We start from the raw sequence: 13,646 nt of genomic DNA, 5'->3' as shown, positions 1-13,646 counted from the left end.
TGCTAGTTTTATATTTTAAAAAGACTGCTTTCCTTTATTTATACTCAAGAAGATATTAAATCCATGATTCTTATATTATTTAAATTGTTCCTATGAAACTGACTGGTCCTAAGTTTGTTTCATGATTATTGACTTGTTTAAACTTTTAACTGCCTTTTTGACTCTGTTCAGTTAATTGATATTTTAAAATCATTTCCCATTTATTTAATCTACAGAAATATTCTCTTTTAATTCATTTTATTTTCAGTGTATTTCTCTCTTCTCAGTCTCAGTTTGTGTGTCCATGTTTTCTCATTACCTGCCTCTCCTAGTACTTAGGAGCTGAAGGCTTGTGGGTTTATTTAAAGGACAACTTGCTTGGATACATTTATCAGTCTCATGATTTTTTTTTCCTGTCAATTTCTAAGATTTTGATTTTGGCATCTTCATTTTTTATTGCTTTCTAGAATTTCTGTGATTGCAGTTTTAGAGTTCTTTTTGATTCATATTTTTAAAATCCATATGGTTGAGCTTCTTGTTTTTTAATTTTTGTTATCTATTTCTAGTTTTGTTTTTGCCCTGGTCAGGTTATATGATCTGCACATTTTTCATCTTTGATAAATTTATTCAGGGTTCCATTGTAGGCCTAATGTGCAGTTAATTTTGGGGGTGCCTTAGAAGACATATATTTTCTGTTTGTAGCATAAGGAATATGTTACCTATAACCAATTAATATTTTAATGTTATTAAAAATAAAGCAAATAAAAATAACAACATAAAAGCATTTAAAACAAAGAAAATATATAATATGGTAAGTGAAGTAAAAATATAAGACCAAATCTTTATATCATAATAGCAAACATAAAAAGATTAAATTCCTATGTCAAAGATATGACTTTTAGATTGAGAACAAAATAGGACCCAGCCTTCTGGGATCTAATATATACGTATACATAACAAGAACAAAGTCACTCAATGATTGATTTGGTACAATGAAGATATCTATCTTGAAAGCATCATTTACCAAATACAGGAGACAAGAATCAAAATATAAAAGGCAAAAGCTGAAAGAATAAGAAAAAAGGCTAGAAACTTAATTGTGGTGAATAGTTCTAACATATCTTTCTTAGACGGTTCAGATTTTATTTTATTATTTTATTTTATTTTTTGCTTGAAACTTTACTTTGGTATTATGCCCTTGCCCAGTAGTAACCATAGATTAGTTTGCCTGTTTCAGAACTTTGTATAAACGGAATCATACAGTATGTATTGTTTTTGCATCTGACCTCTTTCACTCATCATTACATTTGTGGGATTCACCCATGTTGTTGTGCATATCAGTAATTCATTTTTTTATCATTGAGTGGTATTTTATTGAGATAATCGCTGTTTATCCATTCTGATTCATTTCAGCTTGGAAATACTATAAATAAAGCTGCTATATACATATTTTTTAGTGGACACATATACTCCTTTCTATGGGAAATACACCCAAAAGTGAAGTTGTGGATCACAAACTATATATAGGACTTGCTTTAGTAGATAGTGCCAAATAGCTCTCCAAAGTAGAAGTACCAATTTACACTCTCCCCAGCTCTTATTCTGGAAGGGATCTAGCTGTTCCACATCCTTGCCAATGTTTTGTACTGTAAGTTTTTCGACAGTCCTTTGGAATAGATAGCGTTGTGTCCACTGTGGAAATGTGGAAACTGAAGCTATGGAGGCTAACTCTCTCAAGCAAGGTCACAGAGCAAGGGCACAGCCGAGGCATGTGTGTCTGGCCTCAGCGCTGCATTCCTGGTCATGGCCATGCCTAAGAGCCTTCCAGGGGATCTCTGTTGCTTGGTACATCAACTCCAAAGTGCTCTTCCAAAAGTCCAAGTCCTCTCTGTCTGACCTCATCTCCCCGCTTCTTCTGTGTTTACTCTGTGCAAGTCACTGTGAAAATAAGCCCAAATTGCTAAAGTGTTTCATTTGATCCTCATGACAACCTTCTGAAATAGGTCACATTATGATCCTTGTTTTATAGAGTCGAGTCCAAGGCCTGGGGGGAATAAAGACCTGGTCTTAAGCTGCACCGTTAGCAAATGGCAGAGGCAGGATTCAGTCCAGGTAGACTAACTCCAGAGAAAGCTCTCTGAACTCCTGTCTTTCATCCTCTCCTGCAAATCTAACATTGTGCCTCAAGAACCTGGTAGAGAACCCAGATGCAGGTGACTTCAGAAACAGCTTCTCTCTGCCTGCCTCCTCCAGCCCATACCGAACCCTCGTGGGATCCCGGAAATGTGATTCTAATGGTCCCAGGTGTATTGCCTTTCTTTCTACACTTAGATTTGAGTTTCCAAGCACGAGACACAGTGCAGGCACTTGATGGCTACTTGGTGAACAGGACATCCTAACTCAAGCACCTCGGGCCAGGACTGAGTGGCAGGCTGGTGGGGAAATGAGGGTGCCATGGATGGGAGGGGCTGGGGCCGAGGCACTGGCCTCACAAAGGAAGGGCCTGACGTGCACCTGTAGCATGTGCAGGAGCAGGCCGAGCGTTGGTCCGTGTGCGGTGTGGCTGTGCAGTGAATGACCCCCAGGTTAAGGCTGGCCAATTTTCAAGTTCCAGGGTATCCACTCAGGACAGCCCGGCCTCAGGCAGCAGCCGGATACACTGGGGCTAGGGTCAGTGTCTGGACAGGGTGGCAGGGCAAGGCCAGCCAAGGGAGCTGGGCTCTAGGGAGCACTAGTGTGCAGTCAGGACTCAGGGCAGAGGCTCAGCCATGTGGCCAAGACCAGATGGGAGAGAGGTTACGGTGTCTGAGCAAACTGGAGCCCAATACAACAGAATCCATCCCACACCCCTGGCTGGCAGGGAAGAGCCTCCTTAGGCCCTACCAGCCTCAGACAAGCTGTGCCCAGGTATTGGCCTGGGCAGAATCTGCAGGTGAAAACATGAGTGCTGGGCTGGGGAAGGCTGGATTTACCTCTGAGGGCAAGTTCCTGAACACAGGGTGCTGTGTCTAATCACGCAGAGGTCGTGTGGGGAAGACAGACAGACTTTAGAGCCAGATTTCCTGGATTCAGTTCCGGGCACTGACTCTTACCTACTGGGTGACCTTTGGCAAGATACCGAACCTCTCTGGGCCTTTGATTGCCCATGTGTAAAATAGGGGTAAACACAGAACCTGCCTTAGAGGGTTGTCGTGAGGTGGCAAAGGGAATACGTGTGAAGCCCTCAGAACAATGTCCATGCATGTTAAACCCTTCCCCAAACGATGGCCAGTGCCCGGTGCTGAGCCGCAGTCTTAGGTGTCTTGCAATCACATGTCTTGTTGAAAGTCTCAGAAAGGAGTCTTCCCCTAGGCCTCAGTTCCTCTGCCTTAGTCAGCCGCTGCCCTGAGCCGCCACGCACCGCCTCTCACGAAGCGTGTTTCAGCCCCCCGCAGGTTCTGAAGACAGCGCCTGGGAGCAGACGTTCCCCGCCAGCGCGCTGCAGTTCCTCGGCCTTGTGCACCGCACCTACCCCCAGGACCCGGCGTGGCGAGCCCCGGAGTTCCTCCAGACCTTGGCCATAGCTACCTTCCCCCTGGGAACCCAAAAGGTAGGACATGCCACGGCCCCCGGAAGAGCAGGTGTGAGCTTCATCATCCCTCAAGGGACGAGGGAAAAATTCCTCCCCACTCCCCCAAATTAAATACGTTCTAAGGCAACTTGATTGGAACATGGAATAAACAACTTGGGTAATTTTCCTTTTCTTGACTGAGGTGAAGGTCCAGGCCATTTTCTGCTCTGAGATTCAGTCGTTGTTTTGAGCTATTAAGAACCTCAGTAGTGAGAAATTTGATAGCAGTTCGAGTCCAATTCTGTATGGAATTCCCACACGCTGACAGTGGGGAACAGTGCGCCCCAATCCAGGAAGGCTGCTGCCTGTGCACCAGACAGGGGAGGCCGGTCCTGGCAGAGCATCCTGTTTGGCCTTTGGTTCTTAGGACCTTGTCCTGTCCTCAGGTCCCTTGGGTTACTACTCTAGTCTCCCCCCAGGTGGTGGGTTTGTGCAGAGGCCCGGCTCAGAGCCAGAGGAGCCAAGGACGGGGAGGGGAGAAGGACCGACTCAGGGCTTGAGGACAAGGCCTTGGGTCTTGTGCGCTGGGAGTGAGAGAAGGGCTACGGGAAGATGTGTGAGTCTGAGGCCCAGAGGCAGGCCGTACAGGTTAAGGGGTGGCGAGTCAGGTAGGCTGAGAGCATCTGGAAGCTGAGAGGAGGAGCAGGTGAGAACGGGTGCAGAAGGTCAGATACAGGAGGAGGATGGGCAGAAATACGTGCGTCCACCTCCACTGGATGGATTAGGGACCAGGGACCCAAACAGGGAGCGTGAGGTAGCCATGTCTGCACGCGAACTGACAACTGCAGCTGGAGGAACGTTTTGGAAAGGCAAAGCACGGTGCACAGGGGGGTTTACGGTCCATGCCAAGCACAGTGCTGGGATGGTTGCTCCATAGCTATTTGCTAACTGACAAAATGAATGCACGACACACTGTTTTAGAAGTGTATCCATGGGGGCAGCCTCCACCCCTGAACCTGGTGCTTGACGTAACCCGAACAGCCACCTGGCAAAGTTGGTGTCAGTGGGAGGAAACTGAGATGCAGAAAGACGAAGGGTGCTTGCCAGTTTCTTCCGGGCCTCGTGGGGGTCGCAAGACCCATCGTCCTGCACAGCTGAGAGAATGAAACATGCTGCACTTCACCTGATTAACAAGTGACGGAGCCAGGACTTAAGCCTCACGTTCTCCGCCCAAAGCCATGTCCTTTCTGTTACAGTCAGTTTAAAATAAAATTAAATGGCCAAATAAAATGTAAGAGTAATTAGTTTTAATAAAAAGACTATATGTTAAGACTAGACTATTTGCAAAAGGATATAATGGTTTTACGATGGTTTGAGGGATTCATATTAACTGAAGTGACTTACTAGAAAAGTGAAAGTAAAAGGTCAGTTGAGAACAAAGGCAGGCGCTGCTGGCTGCAGGAGTGGGGGATGAGACCCCCATGCAGAGGCCCAGGCAAGCCTAGGGCTTCCCCTCCATCCCGCTAAGTGGGTGCTTTGTAGGTGCCAGTGGCCTGACATTCTCAGCCCAGATGCCCTGCTCAGCCCCACGCCCAAGGGCAAGGCTCACCATCTGCTGGGTCGAGTTCCAGCCGAGTGCCCCCGGCAGTAGCCCAGGCGCACACTCTGACCCTGTGCTCTTCCTCCCCATGGTCAGCAGTTCCTGCTTGGGGGAGGGCCAGACTCAAAGTCACTTCCTCAGCTGACCATGAGTGAGCAAGCCAGGCCCCATCTTGGGGCTCCTGGCTCCAGTTCCTAGGCGCTCTTCCCCACCTGTCCTTGCCTGTCCCAGCTCCAAGTTGGCTCCTCGCGGCCTTTGTTGCACAGAAATGTGACAGGCCCTCTTCACGCAGAAGCCTGGTGGCCAAAGCCTTCGATTTGCTGTGAATTTATATGGCATCTTTCCAATCAAGGCCACACGGAGCTAATTAATGCAGTCACCACCTCCCTAGGTGCCATTAAATTCATTTTATGGCTTAATTAAGAATGGCTGCATTAATTTTATGAATGAGCAGAGGGAGGTGCTAACAGATGAACGCTCAGGAAAAGTTCACGGGCTGGGAGTCAGCAGTCCCTGGCCGCGTGTCCTTGGATGCATCACTCGGCCTCCCAGCTTCTCCGTGTCCTCCTGGATGTATCTGGGGTGATGAGCCCTGTCCCCTTTCTCTCCCGGTGTTGTAAATATAAAGTGGGAAAGAGAATGCCAAGGCATGTCAGGGACTTGAGGAAAGGACTCTGGAGTCCAGCTTCTCCATCGTTCTCACCTGAGCGTCCTACCTGTCAACATCAGTGGAGCCTGGGCAGGAAGTCAAGGTGGGGTCCCCACCAGGAGGTGGGGGTGGGCATCCTCCCACCATATACCAGGTGCCAGGCAGTGCCACGTCCATCGTTCTCTCATTTCGTTCTCACAACTCCGTTGTGAGATGGTTTGTGTCGTCGCTATTTGCCGACAGGGGCTGTGGCTCGCGGGAGTGAAGCGGCTTTCCCCAGGGCATCCTGGGCTTCGTCGCTGAGTCCTGCAGCCTCTCTGACTCTGGGCCTTAGCTTCTTTGTACGGCACCGGCCTAGCCCAGGTTCTCAGACCACAGCAGGTCACCTTACAAGCAACTGGACCCTGGGCAAGTGGCCTCCTTCCTTGAAGCCTCAGTTTCCGCACACGTTAGTGTGTGTGATGAGAACCCTGCCCACGCACGTGGCCGGCGTAGGTGCAGAAGGGCTTGAGACAGGGCAGGCTGCTCATGTTGCGGTTCTCTTGTCTTTGAGGGGGCGGTGGCTGAGTCTGCCTGGAACGTCAGCAGTCCTGGGGCTGCAGCTGGAGGTGACAGCACTGCGAAGGGTCTCCAGGCTCCTGCCCAGTCACATCTCGCCCGGAGGCAGCTGAGGGAGTTCATGCAGCTTCTCCTGAGGGAGCTCCTCCTTGGGGCCCCCAGCCCCAAGCAGTGGCTGCCCCTGGAGGTGCTCCTGGAGGTGGGTTGGAAAGGGTGTTTTGGGGCCATGTGCTGTGGAGCCTGCAAGAGGACAGGCACCCTCAGGGCAGGGTGTCCCCAGGGAGAGGGAGGGCTGGGACTGCAGTGATCAGAGGGTGGAGGGGAGTCTCTGAACTGCAGGACCTAGCAGAGCAGTGGGTGGTAGAGTGAGGGCAGGGGCCCTAGAAGCAGAGCCTGAGGAGGGGGCGGTTTGTGGAAGTGATTTATTGGGTGGGGGGGAGCTGCTCTTAGGAGAAGGATGCAGGGAAGCAGAGGGGGTATGGGAGAAGTTAGCCTAGAGGTGGTCTCAGCTGGAGCCTGGTCCCCAGGGAGTGCTGGTGTGCTGTCTGCCTCCCAGAGTTGGCCCCACCTGGAGGTACCTGCCAGGTGGCCATGGGCTGTGGGCTCCCCCCTTACCTCCTCACCTGGGGAAGTAGGCATCATGTCCTGGGTGAGGCAGCTCAGTCGGCAGAGTGCAATGCCCCCGAGAAGGGGCAGTTGTGGGTTGTCAGCAGTCCACATCAAGGCAGCTGTGGTATCAGTGCACTGCCAGGCAAGGACAGTGGTGGGTCCTGAGTGGACATGGCCATGTGGCTGCTGTCTCAGTCCCAGGCTATGCTTCCAGGCTTCTCCGGACAATGCCACCAGTCAACAGAAGCGAGACTTCCAGTCTGAGGTCCTGCTTTCCTCCATGGAAACATTCCACATGATGAGTGGGGGCAACGCCCTGATACTCACAGGTGAGCGGGGCAACCTGGTCCTCTCTGTGCCTGACACAAGGCCACTGACCGCTGAGTGGGAAAGCCAGCGTGCCCCCCAGCAGGTGACCACAGCCATGGGATGCCACCCTCCTGCTGGGTGTCAGTCCCCTCCGTGCATCCACAACAGTCGCTCACTGACCCTGCCCTGGAGCCCAGTGAAGGGATGTTTGCCACTTTCCATGACACCACTGTCATTGCTGGACCATATGGAGGCAGAAAGTTCTTTTGTCCTCTGAGCTAAAGTCGGTTCTCCTCTAGCTTCAGCAGAAATGAGACCTCTTCCCATAAGGGAAGTCAAGATACTGGAATTTCACATCCTCTGCTCAGCGTTCTGCTTGAGTACAGAAGAGGTGCGCAGCCCATGTTTCCTATACAAATGAACCTGGGTGAAGACGCCATTGCCCTTCAGAATTTCAGATTGAGGCTTCATTCCAATGACTTAGTTCCAAGGCAGCTGTACCTTCTTGGCAAGATTAAACAAAAGTCCTCTCTGTGGTTTCTGAGCCACGGGACTCCTTAGGCATGTGACTCATCTTCTGATCCTCTTTTCCCACAACTCGGAAACCCCACCTTCTGGCCTTTCTCATGGAATGTGTGAAATGTGGGGGCGTGGCTCTGTCATTGGACGGCAGTGACAGTGTGACAGACCAGTGTAACGCTGGTCTGGGCAGGTGCCAGGACCTGTGCAGAAGGACAACAGTCGTGGCTAACTCATGGGGTGGTTCCAGGGGTTAGCCGACAGCATCACACGCACGTCTGGGCCTGGTGCCTGCAGTGTTGTGAGCACAGACGGACCATCAGTGTTCCGGCTTTGTCCCCAGCCAAGTGCAGCAGCAGGGCCCCCAGTTTCCATGACACCTACTCATTGGCCTCGGCACTACATTCCACCCCATCCTTGTTCCAAAAGCCACTGGAAGAAGTGCTTCCCCTGGTGCTTTCTCACCACTTGGTTTATGTCACTGACCAGATTATTCAAGATGAATTTACTTGGAATAACTCTGTGTGCACTGGGCACCTCCCAAGTACAAGACTCCGTCTTTGGAGCAATGGGGTGCATGGAGGTGACTAAGATGTGATTGGTCACCATGAGTGGCTTGGAGACGGTGGTGAAATCCACGTAGACCCTCAACCCAGCCTGTCTTCTCCCGACCCCCAGGCAGTAAAGAGCCTCAGACAAACGCAGAAGCCGCTGCTGCTGCTTTGCTGGCGAACATCTCCTGCTTCACCCAGAAGCTGGTGGAGAAGCTGAGCAGCGGGACGTTCTCGGCAGACCCCAGACACATCCTTCTCTTCATCCTGGAGCACATCATGGTGGTAAGCACGCCCCGCTGACTGACTGGGCGTCAGGGTGGTGGCTCCTGGCCACTGTCCAGCTGGTCCAGGTGGGTCTGCCATCTTTCCCTAGAATAGAATCTGAGCTGGGTGGGGAAGGAGGAGGCCCTCTACACCCAGGGAGCACCTGGTGGTCACTGAATGCCCTGCAGGGCCCTCACCTCAGGCCACCTGAGAGCCATCTCAGCCACTGGGGGCCTCCACTCCCTGCACTTGCACCTGAGCGCTGTAAACTCCCACACGCTCCTTCATCCCCTTGAGATTTTATTGTCATTATTGGTTTGACCTTAATTGTTTCTCATCAACAAAGAAAGGACTAACGACATCTTTGTCTCTGAAAGGCCTATTCATTTTCTTCCATGGTACCCACCTCCATCTGTCATATTTGTACCTTCCTGAAATTGAGGCAGGAATCTAATATTTTTACCTGGCCTTGTTATTTGTGCCTGTGCTCTCTCTCTCCAGATAAATAGATCTATATACATACCCACGTGTGCAAATGCATGCCTATAGATCCACTCTAAAATGCTGGCGTGTGTGTGTGTACATGTGTGTACACACAGAGAACATACAATCTCAAGATCCTAGTGTTGAAAGGGGCCTTTTTTAGATCCCCGCCCCTGTTACATGCTGGAGACCTTTCCTGACAAGCCTCCGTGAGCCTTTGCCTGAACCCTCCTGCGATGAGGGGCTTGCCCATGGGGATGTCTGTGGTTCTAGAAAGTACTTTTTCTTACCAAGCTGGAATCTATCTCCAGCAATTCCTATCGGCAGCCTTGGGCATGCCCTGTGCAGCGGAACCCAAGAGAGCCATCCTCCTACCTTGCAGAAAGCAAAATTGTCTCCCCTAGTACCTTCCGTCTGCAGAGTTTCCCCCAGATGCCAGGCCTGGGCCTTGGCACAGTTCCTAGGGCAACCATCAGTTTGTCTGATGCACAGGTCCAGGCAAACCTGGAAAAAAATGTATTTAGAGGCTTCTTCAGGAATAACTCCAAAAAGGTTAAAATCAGATTCTTGGGAAGTTGTGTTGAGAATGAAAAGAAGCTACTGAGCTTCCCGTGGCCAAACCAAATACTCAGAGCTCATAGCCAAAAGGGGGAGCCTGCAGGGGCTGGTGGCTTCAGGTGTGCTGGGCCCAAGGGCTCTCAGCTCTCAAAATGTCCATCAGTCAAAAATTCTTTGTCTAGGCCATGTCCAGAAGAGTTTTTCCTACATTTACTTCTAGAATGTTTATTCTAGACATTTAAGTCTTTAAAACTTCTTGAGTTAATTTTCATATATGGTGAGAACTAGGGATCCAGTTTCATTCTTCTGCATGTGATTCTCCAATTTTCCCAGCACCATTCATTGAATAGGGCATCCTTTCCACAGTGCATGTTGTTGTCTGCTTTGTCGAAGATCAGTTGGCTGTAGGTATTTGCCTTTGTTTCTGGGTTCTCTATTCTGTGTGTCTCTATTCTCTATTCTGTCTATGTGCCTTTCTACAAGTACCATGCTGTTTTGGTTACTATAGCCTTGTAGCATAATTTGAAGTTGGGTAATACGATGCCTACAGCTTTGTTCTTTTTGCTTAGGATCGTTTTGGCTATTTGGGCTCTTTTGTGGTCCCATATGATTTTTAGGATTGTTTTTTCTGTGTGAAAAAAGATGTTGGTATTTTGATAGGAATTGCATTGAATCTGTAGACTGCTTTGGGCACTATGGTCATTTTCACAATATTGATTCTTTCAATCCATGAGCATGGGATTTTTTTCTACTTGTTCGTGTCATTTATGATTTCTTTCATCAGTGTTTTATAGTTTTCCTTGTAGAACTGTTTCACCTCTTTGGTTAGATATATCCTAGAATACCTGGAATATCATAAAAACTCTATGTATGGTAACTATTAATAATGACATATGTCTATTTTTAAAATCAGATACTACTAATAGTATGTTCTCATACACTTAATGTCAACCATGTCACCAGTATTTCAGGAATCTCTGGTTGCCAAGTCTATTTGTCATAATATGATCATGGTAAACTTTTAACTTTTTTTTAACACAAGTTTTCACCCAAATTCTGAATATCCTTTTTTGATCATTCACTTAAATAGAAACTCAAAGTTAAAGGAAACTAGTCCTATTTGAATTTTAGATCATGTCACTCTTTGATTTTATTTATTTATTTATTTATTTTGGTAAATTGGGTCAGTATCTAAAATTGCAAAATGCTCACAAGTATGTCTATGTGCGTGTGTTATTTTTATGACACAGGTCATCGAGACTGCCTCCTCTCAAAGGGACACTGTCCTCAGCACTTTGTACAGCAGTTTAAATAAAGTCATTCTTTATTGCCTCTCCAAGCCCCAGCAGTCCCTCTCGGAATGCCTTGGCCTTCTCAGCATCCTGAACTTTCTACAGGAACACTGGGACGTTATCTTTGCCACCTACAATTCTAATGTCAGCTTCCTCCTGTGTCTCATGCATTGCCTTTTGCTGCTCAATGAAAGAAGGTGAGAGCTTCCCACTTATTCTCCTGCTGGTGGTCAATGCAGCAAAGAGAGATTTAAAGGGATGCTTGATTGAGGTCAATATAAATGATATAATCCTTTTGTTTATGTGGTCATCCAAACTATGTGCAGTGTTATAATAGATAATATATTAAGTCATCTTCATACCTGCCCATGTGGCCGAGGAGATGGAATCATCATGAAATAATAATTTACCCTATATCCACAATTCTAAGCTTATAAGATATCTCATTGATTTAATTTTTAAAGCAGAAAATGCCAACATTAATTGTACACATTGATTTTATGAAACGGCCAGATTTCAGAAACATTAACATTTGATAAATGCAGTCTTAGAATGGAAAAATATAACTTCATTGTACAAACCAGGAATAATTTTTCTCTTAAAAATAAATTTATACATAATATAAATTATATCTATTAAATAATAAGACATCCATAAGCACACTTGCCTATGAAACACTAATAAAAAGCTATTAATTTAAGCTTATTTAAATCCTTTTCCTGAGGTCTCAAGTTTGAAAATATATTTCTCCATGTAATTTCATTCCTGTCTTTCTCTGCATGGCAGTGTGCATATGCCACGTGTCACCAGCACTGTCCTGCCTGTGAACACTATCTGTTATTAATAGAGCCATGGAAGTGTTGAGGAAGAGAGGATGATGGGACATTGCCCTCAGGTCTTATCCTTTTATTTGATCATATTCATCCCAGTGCAAATTATAAGTTTGATCACTTGAAAAAAATCTCCAAATCCTGTAGAGTTGACTATGGAACATTATGAAACACTAGTATTGACTTGCTGCAAACTCTCTGGGAAGCACTGAGTCACCCTCCTAGCCTACAGGAGGCACTTGTCTTTTTATTTGTCTGAAATAAAAGAATCCATTTTCAGTGTGTGGCTAAATTTGGGGAGTTCTTTGTTTTCTTTTCTTTTTTTCCCCTGTGTTTTAATAATTAGGCCCTAGCCATCCTGAAAGCATAAGTAAGGGGAGAAGAATGATGACTGGTTTTGTGCCTGAAATGACACCCTCCTCACGTCCTTGTTTAGCAAGATTGCCTCCAGCATCCAAAGGCGACTGTATTCTAAAATTTCAAAAATATACATTCTCGTATGTTAATATTTTTTCCTTGTTTATCATTTTCAGTTCAAACCACAAACATTTACTGAGTGTCTATTCTGTTGTGTCATAATGGGCACATGGAAATGACCATCATTAGGACCCCCAGAGCACACTGTTCATAGGAAACCTAATGTATAAACCACTGTGCCCCCACTTAGAACTGGCTACATCATGTGTGGGACCCCTGGAAAAATTAAAACGCAGGGCTCATGTCCAAAAATTACCAAAAATTTCAAGAGGAGTAACAGCAGAGCCCCAAAACGGGGCCCTGTTGATTGCACAGATCACACACCCATAAAGCAGCTCTGGCTCCATTCAAGGTGGGATGAAATCAGTGCCAAAGAAAGGCAGAGTTGAGTGTTTTGGGAAAGCACCAAAAGAAATGGCTAGTTTGCTGGTGAGGAACCAGGAGAAGGCCCAGGGGCCTGTTGGGAGCACGGATGGGATTTCACAAGATGGAACCTCCCCCGAAGAGAAGGTGTTTTCCCTACTATCCAGAATGCTACTGCTAATATTTGCTGTGGAAGTTGTTAAATAGTGTTTGCTTTAACTTGATTAGATAAATTTTTCCATATTGATATACACTGAGTTTTGAGGATAATTATTTGTAATAAAGAACAGTGGAATGGTCCCAAAGAAACTAGAGTTGATAGTGAAAAATCTCTTGTCCACCAGTTATCCAGAAGGATTTGGATTGGAGCCCAAGCCTAGAATGTCTCCTTATCATCAAGTCTTCCTTTCCCCAAATGATGAAGTCAAAGAAAAAAGAGGGGAAGACTTTCCAAGTTTGAGTGATGGTACATTTTATTTGTTTATTTTTGGGGGGGTGGTGCTGGTAGGTGGACAGTGGTACCTGCTGGGCTTACGGTCTTCAGTTTATCCTTCCCAAGGTAAGAAAACAAATACTATCAGGGAAATTTTCAAAGGTCCGAAGAGGACATGGGAAATTCCAGAGTAATGTGGTGGTTAGTATAGCAAGGTGGCCTGGTAGAAAATCACCCTGGAATGGTCTTTGTGTATAATAAATGGAATGGAAAGGAATGAATGGATGGATAGATAGATGGATGGATGGATGGAAAGAAAGCTCTGTGGGACTTGGTTAGACTAGGAGCTTAATCCATGGCGTTTCACTAGAAGTTGAAACTGGCATGCTATCTCACCTAGTTCAAGCCATTACCTAGTTGCCTTTCAGCTTTGTTCTCCAGGAAGTGGGAAGGAAGTAAATAAACTCATTACTCTCTATAAGACTTTTGGCTTAATGGAGTTTATTCTTAGATGCACTAATCTCAAATCAAGTTAAAGGGATTAGCAATATAGCAGCCAGTCCTCTGTGTTTGGGAGATTACATTCTCTCCTGATCTAGGAAGCAGAAGCTTCAGTACA

The 13,646-nt window shown here is 46.8% G+C and overlaps 1 protein-coding gene across 1 annotated transcript in view; it reads left to right on the top strand.

The window, feature by feature from the left end:
• The window catches only part of WDFY4 (WDFY family member 4), a 283,986-nt gene that overhangs the window by 130,575 nt on the left and 139,765 nt on the right, over positions 1-13,646 (top strand). Inside the window, exons 32-37 of the mRNA XM_012651295.1 lie at positions 3,404-3,568; positions 6,332-6,535; positions 7,160-7,274; positions 8,452-8,609; positions 10,883-11,121; positions 12,939-13,060. Coding sequence (XP_012506749.1) covers positions 3,404-3,568; positions 6,332-6,535; positions 7,160-7,274; positions 8,452-8,609; positions 10,883-11,121; positions 12,939-13,060 — 1,003 coding nt within the window. The remainder of the gene's footprint in view (positions 1-3,403; positions 3,569-6,331; positions 6,536-7,159; positions 7,275-8,451; positions 8,610-10,882; positions 11,122-12,938; positions 13,061-13,646) is intronic.

This window comes from Propithecus coquereli, unplaced genomic scaffold (genome assembly GCF_000956105.1).
Source record: "Propithecus coquereli isolate 6110/MARCELLA unplaced genomic scaffold, Pcoq_1.0 Scaffold351, whole genome shotgun sequence".
NCBI classification, from domain to species: domain Eukaryota; kingdom Metazoa; phylum Chordata; class Mammalia; order Primates; family Indriidae; genus Propithecus; species Propithecus coquereli.
This window is presented reverse-complemented; position numbering and strand designations above follow the sequence as displayed.